Source organism: Aspergillus mulundensis (genome assembly GCF_003369625.1).
Source record: "Aspergillus mulundensis strain DSM 5745 chromosome Unknown scaffold_7, whole genome shotgun sequence".
Classification (NCBI taxonomy): Eukaryota; Fungi; Ascomycota; class Eurotiomycetes; order Eurotiales; family Aspergillaceae; genus Aspergillus; species Aspergillus mulundensis.
Genome location: NW_020797895.1, coordinates 220,779 through 238,765, shown reverse-complemented (window position 1 = coordinate 238,765; position 17,987 = coordinate 220,779). Strand labels below are relative to the sequence as shown.

At 51.9% G+C, this 17,987-nt stretch overlaps 4 protein-coding genes across 4 annotated transcripts; 2 read left to right on the top strand and 2 right to left on the bottom strand.

Moving 5' to 3' along the window:
• Positions 1-22: 22 nt before the first annotated feature.
• Positions 23-1,377, bottom strand: DSM5745_06972 (bifunctional triacylglycerol lipase/ester hydrolase; the record flags this gene model as incomplete). Its single annotated transcript, XM_026748988.1, has 4 exons — positions 23-81; positions 139-404; positions 479-663; positions 721-1,377. 4 exons carry the CDS (start codon positions 1,375-1,377, stop codon positions 23-25), a joined length of 1,167 nt encoding a protein of 388 aa, XP_026602078.1.
• A 1,068-nt stretch (positions 1,378-2,445) lies between these two features.
• On the bottom strand, positions 2,446-5,857 carry DSM5745_06971 (PAP/25A associated domain family; the record flags this gene model as incomplete). The annotated part of the gene is made up of 4 exons (XM_026748987.1): positions 2,446-4,871; positions 4,930-5,148; positions 5,211-5,282; positions 5,332-5,857. The coding sequence occupies 4 exons, from the start codon at positions 5,855-5,857 to the stop codon at positions 2,446-2,448; spliced, it is 3,243 nt and encodes a 1,080-aa protein (XP_026602077.1).
• A 5,362-nt stretch (positions 5,858-11,219) lies between these two features.
• DSM5745_06970 (uncharacterized protein) lies at positions 11,220-12,864 on the top strand (the record flags this gene model as incomplete). Its single annotated transcript, XM_026748986.1, has 3 exons — positions 11,220-11,436; positions 11,599-11,979; positions 12,137-12,864. 3 exons carry the CDS (start codon positions 11,220-11,222, stop codon positions 12,862-12,864), a joined length of 1,326 nt encoding a protein of 441 aa, XP_026602076.1.
• Positions 12,865-14,644: 1,780 nt separating this feature from the next.
• Positions 14,645-17,886, top strand: DSM5745_06969 (SMEK family protein; the record flags this gene model as incomplete). The annotated part of the gene is made up of 9 exons (XM_026748985.1): positions 14,645-14,758; positions 14,934-15,030; positions 15,092-15,173; positions 15,223-15,272; positions 15,352-15,678; positions 15,730-16,527; positions 16,581-16,748; positions 16,796-17,229; positions 17,281-17,886. 9 exons carry the CDS (start codon positions 14,645-14,647, stop codon positions 17,884-17,886), a joined length of 2,676 nt encoding a protein of 891 aa, XP_026602075.1.
• Positions 17,887-17,987: the final 101 nt, after the last annotated feature.

Below are 17,987 nucleotides of genomic sequence, written 5' to 3'. Positions count from 1 at the left end.
TTCTCCAAATCATGAGCATCATCTACTCTATTATTTCTTGAACCATATCAGCCACTTTATTAGCCATGGTCTCATTGTGCCCTAAATATCACGTCAACATCATTAACCAAGAGAGCAAACCAACTAGACGAAACTTACTCAAACAAAACGCATGCGGCACCGACTCTTCGCAGACAATCATCTTCGGTCCATGCCCAGTCTCTGCATGCAACCCACCCCGCGCAGCAAGAATCTCCTCCCTAGTCTGCTCCGCAACCCAATGGTCATTGCGCCCAAAGTAGAAGTAAAGCCTGCTTAACGGCTGCGACTTCTCTCCTGCAGTCGGAGTCGACCTCGACACGCCCCAAACATCATCGCTCCATTGATCAGAGGTAATATTCCGCATTTCGTCTGCGGCCATATGTCTTCCCACCACATTGAATGTCAGCAGAAGCACACTGGAATAGACCTCAGAAGCAAAGGAAAGGACGCAACGTACAAAGCCTGTCTAACGCCATGCTTACTCTTCAAGAACTTCGTCGTCAACTCAACAGCACTCTCAGGCGGCGCGCGCATGACGGACCGAACAAGCCCTCGTAGCATCCCAGTCGGAAGAAGCGCGGTTAGGATCCTCGCGAAGAGAGACACCAGGAGAGCGAATTGCGGGATTATGCGGAGGAGGAACTGGGCACCATTAGCATAGTATAACCAAGAGATAAGGTAAGTTAGCAGTAGACGAACGGTTAATTTCTGGCCCGAAGGCGACTTCGCGATATCAAGCACCGTCGGGAAGAGCATGATGCCGCCGACGATGTCGAAGTCGGCATCGGCATCTCCCTCGGCATTACTAGCAGTGCCAGAGTTCTGGCGTTCACGATGACGCCGCAGTATCTCCATCGCAATATACGTGCCCACCGAGTGCCCGATGAGAATGACCTTTGGTTTCTCGCTCGCCACGTCGAGGTCAAGGTCGTTGGTGGAAACGGGGTCTGAATCTCTGCGTAGCCTGCGCATGTGTCCGTCTAGCCGGCTCTGCACGAAGCAGATTTGCTCTTCGAGGTTGTGGATGTGTTTTGCCTTTCCACTTTCTTGTGGCGTTTGCTTTTCATGATTTTGGAGAGTTGGTACCCGCTTGCCGGTACTCTTAGGTTCGAGCTCGAATCCCGCGAGACTGTGCCCGACGATATGCACTCCGCTTTGCCTTGCAGCTTGGCTGGATGCTATGTTGCTGCTGAGTAGGGAGAGGAACAGTTGGTAGTAGGAGATTAGCCCTGGGTTGCCGGAGATGAAGTAGATGGTTATGGGCCAGGGGCTTAGCAATGAGTCTGAGGGTGAAGGTGAGGAGGTAGTTCTATGGAAGAAACTGTCTGGTGTGATATGGGGCTTGGGGATGGTCATGTTGTTCCCTGGTAAATGGCTGTGCTGGGGAGATGTTGATGCGAGACTCGGTGGATGGGCTCCGAGAAGAGAGCCAAGAGCGGATCTCCAAGCGACTCGATGGACCACAGAGCACAAGCATAGACACTCTACACTAGATAGACCAAGTCTGATGCATTTCAATTTTTTTTCTCTTTTCAATATCTTCGTCTGACTGTATGTAAATCCCAAGTTCTACATCTGAATCATTGCCCAATCCTGGTCCGCATGAATCTTAGCAACGCGCAAATTGTATCAGTGCCAACATGAACAAACAAACACAAAAAAAAGCAAAGCAAAAGCATGACAAGAACAGATGTATAAGTTGAACCCACTCGCCTGGCTCCCTGCTATGATGGTATATTGACAATGATAATGATGACAATGATCATGCCGGTTAGAAACTGACGAAGAAATCCACAGCAAGCAACGCAGAAACAAGTCCAGTTGATACAGAGAATAAAAAAAAAAATACACGATGCCAACAGCTCGCTTTTGGTTTCCGGCTTGAAATGGTTTTAGTACCCGAGTCCTGAGATGCGATTGACGGCGAGCCAGGAGGATTGAGCTCCGATAACGAATCCGGTGGCTTGACGAGTGTCGAAAACCGCGAGCATTGTCCCCATGGAATTGCGCGATCCACGCGAATACCACAAGACGATTGCAACCCGATATGCCGATTGTTTGAAAAGACCTGAACGCCGATGATGAACATGAAAAACCCAAGTGCAAGAAACAAATGTCATATACTACCATAAAAGCCGGAAAACGGCCATTCACTGCCATATATTGTTTTGTTCGAGAGGTCGCCGCCTCTATTATACAATGTCAAACCTCCGAATCGAAGAGGAGGTATAGTCGAGCCTCGACTTGGATGTGTCAACGCATGGCTCGGCACAGGCTGTACAAGTGCTTTCGTATATTTTTGCCGACCTGTTATAGACCAAGTCAATTGCCCAAAGCCACACAGGCCGGGAATAGAATGAGATGTTAACCACAAGAGACCCAATCGTTGGTAGTTGAAGTCTTAAACCATGAGCGGAATGTTGACTAGCCCCCTTTTCGCATAGACTCGTCAACTGGTAAGGGCTCCGCACCATTATGAGGTCCATGGCGATGGTCCGAGGAGAACTTGTTATTCTTTTTGTTCTTCCGCTTGGTCGTCTGCCATCCGGAACTCGCATGGGTATAATTGGAGTCTTGGCACGTTGAGCCCGTCTTCCGCGGTCCACCGACAGCCCGCTCCTTCTGATCATTTAGCCCGGTGGATAATGTTAGATTCCTAGGTTTGCCCTTATGCGTAGCCCCGTTGTTCTTTTCTGGCGCATCGGCGCCATGGTGTCGGCGCTTCCCGTTGGGCGACGCCATATTCGACTCTGTGGCATGAGGGAAGCTCGAGGTTGAGAGTCCTTTGTCCACGGCGTGATTGATCTTGTGGCGAAGCGGTTCCCTCTCCGCAGCCTCATGATAAGCTGAAGTTGCCTTCGTTTTGTCTTGCGCAGGTTTTGATGAGTGTTCGGTCTTCTCACCATTCGAAAGATGGAGACCCTGGAGTCGACTTGACAGTAGGCTCGGCTTCGCACTATGGCCATTGACGTGGCCATTGACAAAGACATCGGCGGGGTTTCCCATTGCATGCGAGTCGATCCCTTGATGGCCATAGAAGGGGGTTGGATCAATCTCTACTGAGCTGCTATCTTGAAAATCCTGAGAGAACGAGTCCGACACGCTGGCAGGCGTATCGGTGTTCTGGTCATCAGAATTCGATGGGCAGTGAGCCATTAAGCCATAGTGGTCATAATGGTCAGTAGGGATCGAGACTCGTTGCTCACTGGGCGGCACCGACCCATCCACGATGAGTGGCCCGCCACGATCGCTCGAGGCCGCCGTTCGCGAGCCCTTTCTTTGTTGCGACTGACCGGATTTTGGCGATGTAACGGAGCCGTTGTCGAACGCCTGGCCGTAAGCTTCAGCCCCCGAAGCTGCGGACATGTAATCCTGTGCATTCCCAACGAAGGGGATAACGCTACCGTTGGGCATTGCAAGCCCAAGTGACGCTGACAAAGGTGAAAGCATCGCATTTTGGTGATAGGCATGGAGCTGCGGAGAACTGCCGAAATAGTATGCCATGTACTCGTTCGCTCGAGCTTCGTCCAGGAACAAGGGTCGGTTGGGTAAGCTGTTGGGTATGGGTGTACCATCTTCCTCGCTCAGTGAATCATCTGAGGCACCAGACGGATTGCGCTGGTTCGAGGACTGCGAGCCTTCTGCATGTTGAGCCATGGAATAGAGAGGAGCAAAGTTGGGAAGGGAGTTGACGGGGCGGGCGGGCTGCGAGTGGGCTCTGAGAGAGCCACCCGGAGAGCCATTGGCAACTGATGATCGACGCGGGTTACGGCGGAGATCAGGCATCGCGATGGCGCCGGCCGGCGATGGCGGGTTGGTGTTGCTTCCAGGCCCTCCTGGTACGGCAACTGGAAGGTACGCCGAGTTGTAGTAGACATTCTGCCGGGACGGTACGCCGTTAGGCGAATGATTCACCGCACCAGATCTTGAGCCGGACCGTGAGCGTGAGCCATCATCAGCTGAAGTTTCCTGCGCGGGCACTGGGAACTGGATAAAAGGCTGACGGATGAGGACAGGCGGTGGCCGCCCAGTAATGAGCGCTTGGCTTTGCAATTGTAACCGCAGTTCTTGTTCCTGTGCCTGAAGTATTTGTATCTGCTGATAGAGATGGTCGTGAAGCAGATACTGTGCATGCTGAGCGTGGAGCGATAGTTCAGACGCGCTGATACCGCCGTTCGTTTGGCGAAAGTGGTTCTTGTTGCCAGTATTCGAGCTGCGACGGCCGCCAGAGTGTCCGCCTCGGTTGTATTGATTCGAATGTCGCCCACCTCGACCACCACCACGACCACCCCGAGAAGGTGGAGGCGCGGTAGTGACAATCGGCCGTGGCTGAGGAGGCGGCCTTTCCCATGAGCGCTCCGCTTCGGGAGGGTACTCGTACTGCTCACAGCATTGCTCAAAGTTACCGTCTGAAAGGGCCTTGAACGCCCTGCGCAATTCCATGTGCACACCCCTGAAAGACGTATCATCCGCCGTGTTGCCCAGATTCCGTATCGTGTTGAAAGGCTCCTCGACGCATAGACGATTGTTTTGCAGTAGATGCCAGCCTTTACCCTCTTTGGATATCAATTTTCCCTCTCGCACTGAGACAACATATTTCTCATAGTCAAGTTCGTGACCGTAGTAACGAAAGAACTGAAAGAAAAGCTCCCCTAACGACTGCTTGTTTTGTTTTCCATAACCCATTAACGAGTCCAAATCATCGTCGAATGAGCACACCAACCCATCAGCGGTCAGCCGCTTCTTATGAGGCCGCGCCTGGAGACTGGGTAGTATCGGAGGTTCTCGAGTCTGTAGGAAGTTGATGATCAAGCAAATCCAGGTATAGGAACTTAACGTGCCACCAAGACCTTGAACGGGCAAATCAGTAAGAGCAACACCTTCATTGCGGAGCGCGTGGGAACATACCAGCGTCGTTGAGTATCCTGCGCTTTGTCCAGTGTTTGACAATCATCGCCAACGGCCGTACTCGCTCATCGATTTCCACATATGTCCGAACCATCCGTGTATTCTCTAGCGCCATTGTATTGTTGACGTTCATGTCGCACGCTAGGCGGAGTTCAGGATCCCAAATCTTCACTATAGGAACCTTTGCATGTGAGATACAAACAACTCTCTCCATTCCGTCTAGTTTAAACAGAAATCTGTCAGCTTCGCTCGTCGCGCGACCAAAAAAAATGGGTTCTTACTCTTTGCGAGAACATCTGCTAGTAAGCACACATGCTCTAGGTCCTTGCAAGTCGTTGTTATACAGATGTCAACTGCATCAAGTCAGTCAGAGAAACCTATTGCGCCGATGTAGATACGCACCATCCGAGTCGCTTGAACATAATTTATTCCCAGACGAACCAAAAACATGGACCTTAATGTCACACCCGGGCCACTGCCGGTTGAAGAGATCCTCCAGCTTCCGGACAAGCCTCCGTCGCCGACTGTCGCTCTCCGCTGATGGTAGCAAACGGTCGTAGACTTCCAACATATCCGCCGTAAGCTTCCTTTCCTCCTCCGGCCGAAGCCGTTGTTTAAGCCCTTCCTTTTCCTCCGGCAGGACATCGGCACCTATTGAATATGGCATTCTCCGGCGAAAGAACGACATGGCAGTCTCGTATTTGCAGCCTTTGAACGGTTTCCGGGCGGATGGGGGAATGTGCGTCGACTCCGAATGGGTCGACCGTGGCGACGTGCTTCCATGACGGGGCGAGGGGGATCTGGAATGGAAAGAGATTTTCCGCGCGTGTTGATAGGGCGTAGAAGGGAGAGAGTTGGACTGTTGTGAGGTCAACGCTGGTCGATTGGGTGTCTCTGAAGACTCCTCTTTGCTCGGACTCCACGGCATGGTCGAAGGTTTTGCCGACGCTATCGGTGACCGTTCACCTGGCCTGGACGATCGACGGTCATTCCCATCGGTAGCTGTGACCATATAGCAACACCCAACGTTGTCCGACAACGTTGGTCTCCAAAAAGGAAGTTCGCAAGGGACGCCTTATCGAGTCCAAATACACCAAAAACGCCGGACTCGACCAAACTCCGGTTTTCGCGTCACCGCAAAAAGGCTCGCCACAAGCACAGTATGTGCCTCCTATATTTCCTATACAGTATGTACCCTTCTATACCCAGCAACTATAATAGGCGGCGAAAAGAATGTGCGAGGAAAAGGGAAACGGCGTCGAGAAGGACGTAGCGTAGCGGAGGTATCGGCCGGCGATGTTCCAGCAAAATGTGCTGCTGCGTTACCACGTCCGTAACAGACTCCAGACGTGACGAAGCAGGACTGCAGGGTACGAATTAGCAACTGGTATAGGGACTCTTGACAAGAGTAAGGAATTGCGTTTCTAACGCGAGGCAACTTGAGTCGGGCAGCTGGGGTCGTGACTGGATGTTCGTGACAACGGAGGCGGTTTAAGGGGAGTGAGTGCGATAGACTCTAGCGGGAAGGGCAAATCTCAGAACCGCACAACTCCAACCAGAGGGTCACAAAGAGATAACAGGAACACACAGAAAAAAGCCCCCAGATTGAAGGACCAGCCTGACAATTCAAGGGATTGTTGTGGACGTACAGGGATTTTTAGGAAAAGGCGTTGAGTTGTTGTAGGGCAGGTTGTTCAGGTTAGTGAACGGGGGAGGGGACAGCGCGTGCGGAGGGGATCAATCAGGGCGATCGGCTGAGAGAGCCAGGGGAATCTCCCATGCCCAGCTTTCCCGGCTGCTCCACGAGTCAAGTATACTCAACTATATACTCAACTATACTCCCTCCACAGGACTTTTGCACTGTGTTCGCACCACGAAATTGGAGAGAATTGGGTGAGATGAAGTAGTAGATGCAATGATCAAATGGCCACGCCAAACAAAGCTGAGCTTGGCTCGCATGTACCGGGGTAAGTAAATAAAGAGCAGGCGAATTATGCTGGATCCGGCCCTCAATGACGGCCTTAATTAAAACTTTCTTGATGCTAATTGCTGAGCTATTATTATTGTTCCCTCCTTGGGTACGGTGACATAATATATTAGGCCCTGGCAGCTGTTTCTTCAGCATTATCACCCTTTATCCTAACATCTCAAACAGTATATCTTCATTCAACAGGCCATGGAACTATGGTAGACACTCTGCGCTGTCCAAGAGCTTTGTCTCAGACACGTTCTCTCCAAACAAGCAGACACCGTCCCCGAGGTTTGTTGTTTGTTAGTGTCTCAAGTTCTATCACCCGCTCTACTCCGTACTCATAATGTGGTCAGCTATGTCAGCAATCCATGAGTAGATTCAGGGCCCTACGCCTACGCGGCTGAATATTCAGGTGTCGATTGTAGGCACTGGAAATACCAAGAAAGCCACGCAGCTGCAGAATCTCGATGCTGAAAGGGGTGCGCTGTCAGCCAGCCCGAGACGCCGGCCGCTGCATCCGGACAAGGCAAACTTAATTAACTAAGAGACACGGAGCGATAGGGGACGCCAGAAAGTCTCTAGGGGCTAGAGGAAGCCATGAAAAGAAAGGAGAGCAGGAACAACCCTCGATCCCTCCATTCGAGCCTAGCAGAAGGCATGCTAAGTTGAGGCCGTGAGGAAAGAGCCCCTGGACAGGCTAGGAATCTCGGTTAGAAAGAAAACACCCAGATCACGGATCATCAACGGTTGCTCAATAAATTCGTAGAATCAAATTCAACGGCTCTAGACCCTCGGGTCCTTGATTGGACAAAGCTCCGATTGTTTGGGATTATTCACAGCACTTGTGCTTTAGCCTCTCCGGTCCTCCTAGCACTGGATCCCAGATATATTCAGCCGAGTCTTCACGTCGACGGAGTTCCTTCACGATCCAGCGCCAGTTGCCGGTTAACTTCTAGCAATATTCCTACACAAACCGTTATGATTGCTGTTCTACGTAGTCAGGAACTATGAATATCCGTCCCAGAAGCATGGTACCAAGAAATATCTCCTCGGGGACCTGCGGCGAGGATACACTAGACAAATTCCTCTCCTTGGTTGGCCTTCCACCATTCGATCTTCCTCGTGGCCGCCGCCATTGAAAGCGGGCCATCTGACTCTATTCAATTGGATGCACGCTTGAACAACAAAGAGTGCCAAAACAGGCGCGGCCCATGGATCAGGAGAGCCGTCGCCAACATCCTATACGTTCGACGTTATCTGTTCTACGTACAATGCTGGACCATTTGCATTGACGAGCTCTTGCGGGGCCGAAATCTTTGGCTTGAAGATCGTGCTTGACGCAGGGGTTAGGTTCTAGTTACGGAGTAGATCGCTGAATCAGGGCATCGGAGATTCGACAGGCTATCGATCGACTCGAGTCGAAAGGTTCGCGTCCTCCGTCATCCTTGTCTACTCAGCATCACAAAACAGACAACGGACAATCTCGGCGAAGCTTACCGTGTGCGAGAGCTCAACTGCTCCTCGTTCCTCGGCACTCAACCATAGTGAGGCACCGTTCACCAGATAAAGGACCACTGCTTGAGACAAATCAAAACTGATCCGAACATTGCAGCCGCCAACCATAACTGACATATGATCGAAGCCACTCGCAGTACAATGACGACGAAATACATCTTGTGATCCAATAGGAGGTGTGGCACATAACCTACTACTGTAGGGGTCCGAGTGCAGTCCATGATCCATGCTCTACTTTCGATGCCCCACTTACTCTTGAGTAAGTCGGTGTCAAATAACAGTGTCAGGGCACGGAGTTGACAATGTCTATTATGTCTGCAACGTTTCTGACAGTCTTTGGGTGCAGCCACTACAGTTATGGTATCCCGGCTCAACTTTAAGCCTCGAGATAGTGGGTGTGGGGTTGTAGGGTGCTTTGAACGTCGTTCCTCGACATCCTCGCCCGTCCACCTGCAGACTGCATGTTCTGCGGCTGACAAATGATACCCGCTTGATCATCGATTCGTTCAGCATCGAGCGTGATACAAGTGTGACCCTTGATCAAGGTGATTTCATCCTTATGCTCGGTTGCCACCCCTGTCTACCTGTACTTTGAGGAGTACCACGTTCTACAGCTTAGCGAGCCCAAGCTTATTCCGTCCTCATGAATCAAGTTGCCATCGGCCGTATTCCGCCGTTATCAGGAGCAGTACGTAATCCAAAGAATACAGTTCTGTCAGCGACCCAGCGCTCGACGATAGGGACGTCGGCAGCTAGATACCTTACGGGTTACAGAATATCTACTTTAGAGCTGTCGGCAGGTAGGTAAGCAGCGTCGTATGACGGCGTAAAGCAGACAAATACAAGGCAAAGTACAAACGCTACAAATTTGATCAGAGTTCAAGCTTATGTTTCTACGTTACTTTGTATAGGTAGGGTCGTATTCCTACGCTAAACTAAATCGTGTTGTCCGGCTCAGTTGCTATATATCTTAGTCCAGAAAGTGCCTCGGACTAATTGCTTCCATCCATCATGCTGCGTATAAGAACTAAAACATGGGCGTCTCAATGACCAAGAGCGAAATGTACTGATGGAAGATACTCCGTCCATACAAGGACACGGGAATTCCCTCAAAGACGAGCCTGAACCAAGACTTGGAGGGTGGGACAATGTCCAAAAGGTTGTCGGCCGGCACTAAAGGATCGAGAGTTGCAACCTCGACGGCCAGCCTGGAGCCCAGAAGGATTGATACTTGCTGCACCTTCGCCCGCATACGCCATTGTGCATCTGATGTTCTGGGGTCAGCGGCAAATTTGTTTTCCCTGATTTCGTTCACTGTGGCTTCGTATTCCGACGCTCTTTTCTGCTCCCAAGGTGATCGCGATAATTTCTCTCAAGGTCAAAAGCGTAGGATCATCTCTCACCCTTGACCACGTATCCGCTAGGCCGTTTGTGTATCACGCACGGAGGAGAAGAAGGGACCTTGGGTGGGCCTCCGTCTCCATTCTACGGAGTACTGCACATGAGGATGGAAGAACCAAAGTCCAAATGTTGAACAAAAAGAAATAGAACAATGCAGTTCTATTGGTCCTGGCGCCATTGATGTATAATTTGGCAAGACGGACCGTTCCCGTCGCATTGTGAGCGAGGGCCGTGGGCGGAAGATGTTCGAACCTTGCGGTAGAAGTCAAGAAACGGGCCCGAGCAAAGCAAATCAAAACTCCGAAGGCCCATAGTCACATTATTTTTTATTCCATCCGCCCACCTTGTCTGTGTTCCTTTGCTTTTTCCGTCTGTTCATGACATGAAAGTCTCCAAGGTTCTTCCCTTCTCAGTATCATGCGTATTACTACAAGATTCATAGCTGTAGCTATGGAGAGCGTCCCGACTTCCGGCTGGCAGGCAATATAATTTAATTTTGGCTCAAACGCCTCAAGAACAGAATCTCTGTTGATTAAACGCTCTCCCTTAAAACTGTCAAGTTATCAACTGGAAGGAGCTTATTATTACTATCATTTTATTACCACTTGTTATTGCCGGTCAAAGTAATAATAATCAAAATAATATCCACTTCTCGCTTCCCCCTCTTCGCTCCCTGCTCGCTCCCCTCACACCCGATCTCCTTATCCTCGCGAGTCGCCTTTTACCGTCGCACCTCTTCTACCCGACTCACCACTCTCTTTTCCTCTTCCTCCTCCCCACCCCCCCGTCTTATTTCCTCTTCCCCCACCCCTTCTCTCCCTTTTTCGTTTCTTCCACGTCAGACTCAGTCGTCTGTCGTGCCTTGGGATTGAGATTCTGCTACTCTTGTCGCTCTTTCTGCCTCGTTCACTCGTGGTAGAGCGCCGGAATTCTTGGGGACAATCACTCCTTTTCTTGTAAGCCGCCGTCCTTCCGTTCAGAAGTCTTTCCTCTTCACCGCAGCATTTATCATTGGGTCCGACCGAACAAAAAGCGTCGATTTTCTCTCTGTTTTCTACGGGTTGGCTGCCGTCGGGTTGTGCTTGGGTTTCCTTGGGTCCTCGAACTCTCTTGGTTGGCACCCGAGCGGAGGTGAAAAAAAGTTTCACGATACCTCGACGGGCACAATCCAGGTACTTTAAGACTGTCTATGTCATCGGTCGCTACTATTCTCGACAGCCCATCCTTGTCATCCGTTTTCTTGACCCTCGGTTGATCAATTGGCCACGTTTATTTTGCCCTCTTCCGATCGAATGCTTACAATTCCATTCCCAGTCTGGAATAGGGTTTGACAATTTCCGAGCGAATTAGGTACCTTCGCCGTTCCTCTTCGTCTAAACTCCGAAGCCTCTTATCGGTCAAAATGGCGTACTACGAACCGCAAGGCTGGCAAGCCCCTTCTTCCCGCCAGGCTTCCTGGGAGCAGCCTGTGCCTCCGTCGCGATCAGGTATGAATCGAATATGCCATTCCGCGATTGAAGTTTCTGCGACACCGAATCAAAAGCTCATCTTTTCGTTTTCAGGATCCAGTTCCGTCTCGCAACGTGAAGATATCCCCGCTTTCTCCTCGCAGTTTGACGGTACGCACTCGACAAGTTTTCATTTGTTTTGCCCGGCACACCATCTTCCTTCCTACCCGCGGTACACCAGAAATAAAGCGCTGTAGTATTCGAGGTTATGGGCCGCGATGGTGTATACCGTCCACGAAGCATAAGAGAGCAGTCGCTGACTTTCCGTCGCAGAGGTCGATCGCGCCATTGACAACCTTGTTAAAAGTGGAAAACTCTGGGCAGCACCGCGGAGAGACTCGATGCCAATGATGGTTGGCCGCCCCCACCCTGAGTACGGTACGGAATCTCGACCACCTTCTTCAGCAAGGCCCTATCCTGAACAACCATTCACAGACCCGCGCATGCCGAACCCGGCCCAGCGCCACCACTCAATTAGCGACTTCGACGGCGCCAGGATGCACCCGAACCCCAACATGCAAGGCTACTACGCCTCGCAGCGTTTCCAAGGACGCCCCAATGAAGTGGATCAGATGATGCAAGCAAAGCGTCGGATGGCGGCACAGCGTGAGAGGGAACTCCGCAACTATCATCAGGAGCAGCAGTACAACCGAAGTACGTGGTAGCATTTTGGAGCTTTTTCTTTCCTTATACATCCAAGATTCCCCGTGCTCATTCTACCCGCATGTATCCATTGCCTTGTATAATACATTGGGGTATTGCCCCATACTTCTTTTGGAGAACATGGTTTAATAATTCTTTTTCCTGAAAGGCCTTCTCGCCGAAATGTCAGCCGGCAAGTCCGACCGTTCGCTCAGTCCAGCCGCCGTGAACGAGGAGAGTCGCCGAGAGCTTCTGGCTCGCCAGCACAGGGCTTTGTACGGCAACGAAAGCCCCGCCTTCTTCCCTTCCACCAGTTTCGCTGAGGATGGCTCCCGCCCTGAGAGCCAGGCTGGTGTTCGAGGCGCTTCCCCCCGCAGCGTTGATCCCTTTAGCCAGGGTTCGATCTCCGGCCCTGAAGGCATCGCTCAGGCAAACGCCGGCCCATCCGCTATCCAATCCCCCTCACGCGCGAACAGCACCTCTTCTCCGAGCTCCGCCGTTTTTGGAAAGTACGACAATGCTGAACAGCCCGTGACCTCGGCTTCTTCGCCCGGAGCGGACTCTCCATCCTCGAGACAGGCACTTTCGAAATCGAGCGTTGGCCCTATCGGCACTCGTCCGGCACAGCAAGCTGGACCTGCTCAGGTCCCCAACCCTGCTCTGAACAAGCGATCCACGACCCCCCTGCCTTCGCCCCTGGGTTTCAGCTTCACAACCGGTGAAAGCATCAATGACCGCTCCATGTCGATGTCAGCTGCTTCCAACCCCGCCACGTCCGCCGCTGGCCCGTCCGGTGTCAAAGATCCTTCCGGTGGCGTTGGGCTCGGCTGGAGCAACAGCAGCGGTGTTTGGGGCTCCAAGGCTGGACTGGGCGTCCAAGCTTCCGTTTGGGGTTAAGCGAAATCCTCACGAAATTTATATCTTTCTTTTTGGTTCATATTTTCCGCCGTGGCGTTCTGAAGAAAGGCTTTCTGTCTACACTGGGAGTGGATGATAGTACATATATGGAGGAGGGCAAGCTTGGTGCAACGATGGTTTCTTTGTCTGGGAGTCGGTTCATGCGATGTCGATTTGGTACATGGTTTGCTGGCTTGGTGGGAGCTTGGTTGGCCTGTTGGTTTCCGGAGTCGGTATTCCCCTTTGGTGCTTGCTGTCTGCATTCAATCCTTACTCGCCCTTCCTTGGTTTATTCTGGCTGCATTTGGATCATCTTTGTTTCCTTGTCATTCTCATTGCAGTTGTTTTTCTGGTCGGATTATGTCTTCAGTATGTCGGCTCTTATTTCCAACTCGTCCGGGGGTTCAGGTGTTCAACATCACTGTGGGTTGTCTACAAATATGGCCGGAGCTACGCGTGTTTTGTCTACTTCCTTTTTGGCACTGGGGTTTTGGGCAGCAAAAGGGTATCTCCATCTTCTCTCATAGTCACTGTTTGGAATTGGGTTCTGTTATGGGCAAAAGGAACATGGGGAGCAGGCAAACGTCAAAAGAGTTCTTGGAGTTTGATCTGAGCCGCATCTTTATCGTGTTAATGCTTGGTCTGGTTTACTGTCATCATGGCTTTCTGTATCTACTGCTATTTCTTAATAATCTTGTTGTTGGTGTACTTTGTACAAAGTAGAATAGGCTCTGTCTGGCCTTGCATGTTGCGACAACGCGAGGATTCCGTGATATAGTATAGCGACAGACTATAACCAAGGAGCACGGACTAGACCATGCAGGGGAGAGAGCACTAGACAAAGTCTGGTACCCTTTGTTCCTGGGATGGGATTAGGCGAGCGGGGGCTGATGGCTGCTTGAGATAAGCTTGTTTCCTGGCCTAACTAGTCTATATCAAGTGAGCAGTTGATCTACTCCGTAGTATATCAGAGTTGGAGTGTTCCACCGACGTTCCATGGGTACTCCGTAGGCTACGCGGGGAAGACGGTCAGGAATCGCAGCAGCAGTGTGGCCAACAGAGTTGACGGCGCACGTCATCCCGAGCGAGCTTCTTTTTTTGTTCTCACCCCTGGCTGGCCCCCTTTCTGATGCAGTGATACTATTCTCAGCTCTGACGTGATTCTGGAATCTGTGGAAGCTCGCAGGGGCGCTGGAATCCCTCCCCTCCCGCCTGGAGATCATCGACGCTTAAGCCTAATCAACCCAACGTTCCCCAATCCCGCCTAGCCAGCCGTCCCGGACGCTCCTCTTGTGCTGCCGACCCCGTCAGCCTGTCACCACTCACCACTCACGACTCTCGCATGCTCTCCTCTCGCTTGTCCCTCGGTCGCGTGTGTATCTTCCATCCTGTCTCCTCTCGCGCAGATCCAAGTCTGGCCGATCGAAGACCCTGAGCGACGTGATTCCGATTCTCGCGCCGACCGCTGCCGAGGCCGCCAGGTGGTCCCGACTCCGTCACCACCACCACAACCGCAACCACAACCATCTTTCATCATCGTCAGCGACCAGCAGATTTCCGCCTCCCCGTCTGTCCATCATCGCCTGCCGCCGCCCTTCCTCCTTCGCTCCCCCTTCTGCTGACCCCGCAACGACAGTACCGTGTCATCATCCTTTCGTCCTTCTCCAAGCTCCCATCCGCCGACCCGCGCTTCGTACCTTGGCGCTCTTCTCGCGCCGGTGCACTCGTCGTCCCTGAGGCGCTTGAGTGACGAGCGGCCCCTCCTCTTCTCGGCCAGAACATGGCGTCGGAACTACAGCCGCCCAGCGATCGCAAGCGGGTTAAGGTTTATGAACTAAAGGAGAATGACTGGTTCGATCGAGGAACAGGGTTTTGCACTGGCCAGATCCTCAATGTAAGCTCTACCTGTTCATCGTCGCATGGCATGACCGGACATATGGCATCACCACCACCCGCCCCGTCCGCGCGACCGGGGTAGCCAGCATTTTTTGGGCGCAATATACCGGATGGAATTGGCGCGCTGGTTTATATATTGAGGACTCGTTAACCGCGGGCTTTTCGCTTGATAGGATGAACCGCGAATATTTGTCGAGTCGGAGGATACACCCGACCGTGTGCTCCTGGAGACGAAAATCTCCAAAGATGGTGGGTACCAGAAGCAGCAAGGTAGGTTCCTCGAGATGGTAATAGACGAATGCGATTCGCTTACACTCCATGCGCTATCCAGACACCTTGATCGTGTGGACGGAGCCAAACCAGACGGATATGGCGTTGAGCTTCCAGGAAGCAGAAGGATGCGCATTGATATGGTAACCATTCCCCCTGGCGCAATCGTCTGGCCTTTACTCACGTGTTAAGGAACTTCGTCAATTCCGTTCAGCAACACCTTCTCAATATGGCCGCAGGTGGTAGGTGTCTTGTTATCAGTACATCGTCGCGTCGTCGCCTGCCCTGCATTATTGTAACTAACAATGTCCGCGCGTACAGATGACGCCCTATCCGAAGACCTCGAGAGCATGCATCCAATTACCTTACCTGCGCCCGAACTCGTGAACCTCCCCGATATCGATCATCTCATGAGAGCCGCGAGCATGGCTCAGACCGGCCGCGATGCGCTGTCCAAATGCGTCATCAGAGACGAATACATACAGAAGCTCCTTCCGCTGGTCACAGTCGCCGAAGACCTGGAAAGCCTCTCGGACTTGCACCGCCTCTGCAACATCATGAAATCCCTTATCCTTCTTAATGACACCACCATCATTGAAACAGTCGTCACGGACTCTGTCATACTTGGAGTTGTTGGAGCATTAGAATGTATGTGGGGAGATGTTTGTATGGTGGGTGCACGCCGCTAACTTGCTCCAGATGACCCCGAATTTCCCACTCATAAAGCGAACCATCGCCTGTACTTGTCCGACAAATCACGCTTTAAGGAAGTTGTTCCGATCAGGGACCAGTCCATTCGGCGCAAGATCCGCTACACTTGGCGGTTGCAATATCTCAAAGATGTCGTTCTTGCTCGGATTCTTGACGACCCTACCTTTTCCGTCCTCAACTCGATGATCTTCTACAACCAGGTCGACATTGTGAACCATATCCAGTCGGACGCCTCTTTCTTAAAGGAGCTATTCTCGGTCTTTGATCCGAGAAGCGCAGATGCAAAGCGCAAGGAGGATGCCGTCCAGTTCCTGCACCAATGCGCATCAATCGCGAAGAACTTGCAGGGTCCGGAACGCGCCACCCTTTACGCGAACCTCATCAACAATGGCCTTTTCGCTGTAATCGCTTTCGCCATCAAGCACCCAAACCCGGCGATTCGGACAACGGGAATTGACATCCTGGTAGCGCTCCTCGATCACGACCCTATCATGATGCGCAGCTACATGCTCAAGGCTGTCAACGAGAAAAAGACGCCCCTTACAGATACCTTAATCGACTTGCTGCATACGGAGGTCGATCTTGGCGTGAAGAACCAACTCGCAGATGCGATCAAGGTCCTGCTCGACCCGCAGGTTCCCATCCAGGCCGCGATGGCCCGGGCTGGTCCCGAGGCTGCGAAAGTGCGGCCCAACATGCTTCCGGATGCCTTCGTCCAAAATCATTTCGACGAGTCTTCAAGGAGACTGTTTGCGCCGTTAAAACGTCTTGAAGATCAATCTAATCGTAAGTTCTTGGCGTCCGGCTGATCTGCGTTTGACGCACTGACACTTCTCCAGTTCATGGTTTGACTTTTCAGGCCGTAGCCCTATACTCCCATCTTGTGGATATCCTCACATTCTTCGTCCGCCAACACCTCTACCGATGCCGCAATGTCATTCAGAACGAGCGGCTTGCTGCTCACATCACCCAATTACTCCGGGTGCCGCAAAAACACCTCAAACTAAGTATGTTTACTCCACTGCCTCTAAAGAACTGCCTAACTGTTCGCTAGCTGCTTTGAAATTCTTCAGGACTCTGCTTAGCCTTCAAGATACCTTTTACCAAGCTTTGATGACGCACAATGATACCTTTGGGCTCATTCTTGACATTGTTTACGAGACCATGCCCCGCGATAACCTGCTCAACTCTGCCTGCCTTGAACTTTTCGAATTCATCAAGCGAGAGCATATCAAACCGATAACTCTTCATGTGGTCGGCAAATATGGCGACAAACTGAGGAATATCACCTATGTCGACACGTTCCAGGGATTGATACTTCACTACGAACAGCTCCAGGGCTACAGCGAGGAAGCCGACTCAACGCTATACTCCCAAGAAGAGGCCACACCTGTTCTGAAAATGCCACCGAGTGGGCGTTGGCAGGGCGTGAAGGAAATGGATCCTGCAGAGGAAGAGTATTTCAACACGTCGGATGACGAGGAGGAGGTAAGATCTCTTTTGCTATGGAAATTGACTGATACGCTGACCTCGAGAAAGTGGCAACAAGATAACCAGACCACGGGAACGCTCATTTCAAAGGTACCAAATGGCGCCGCCTCACCGTCTGTGAAATCCCTGGTGGACTATCCGGACGACGACGAAGAAGACGCCGACGCTATGGATACGAAACCCGAACCAGAGGGAGATACCAAACAGCAGAAACCTGACGACACCTCTAACGAAGATGCACCCGCTGATCCAGTCCCGGAACAGCCCTCAACACCAGTTTCACAAGTCGTGCAAACGCCACCCGAGAGGTTATCGGAGAAACGCCGGCGCGAGGAAGAGGACGACGACGAGCTCGTCAAGCTCACCTCTGGCCCGAAACGAAGAAGTTCAACGAGCAGCTCAACAGGGAGCGCCGGGTTCCTACGGAAGAAGCGAAGCGGCTCCATTGGCTCAGTATCACTTGGCGATAAAGCTGCATCATCGCAAGGCACACCGGGCATGGCCAACGCAGCTCCAAAGCGGATCGCTATCAACCTTAGCTCCTCGGTCAAGGTCGCAGAGCCTCGAGACACACCTCCGAACACTGTCACGAATGCGGCTGGGAAGGAGAGCGAGAAGGAGAACCAGAAGAGCGGCGATAGCGGCGAGGGCTGATTCGATGCCCGCGTCCATCCCATCATCCATTGCATAATTCCCAATAAAGACCTCCTTAAGTCAAACTTTTTCCTGCACCGCACCGCATCGCACCGCTCCAA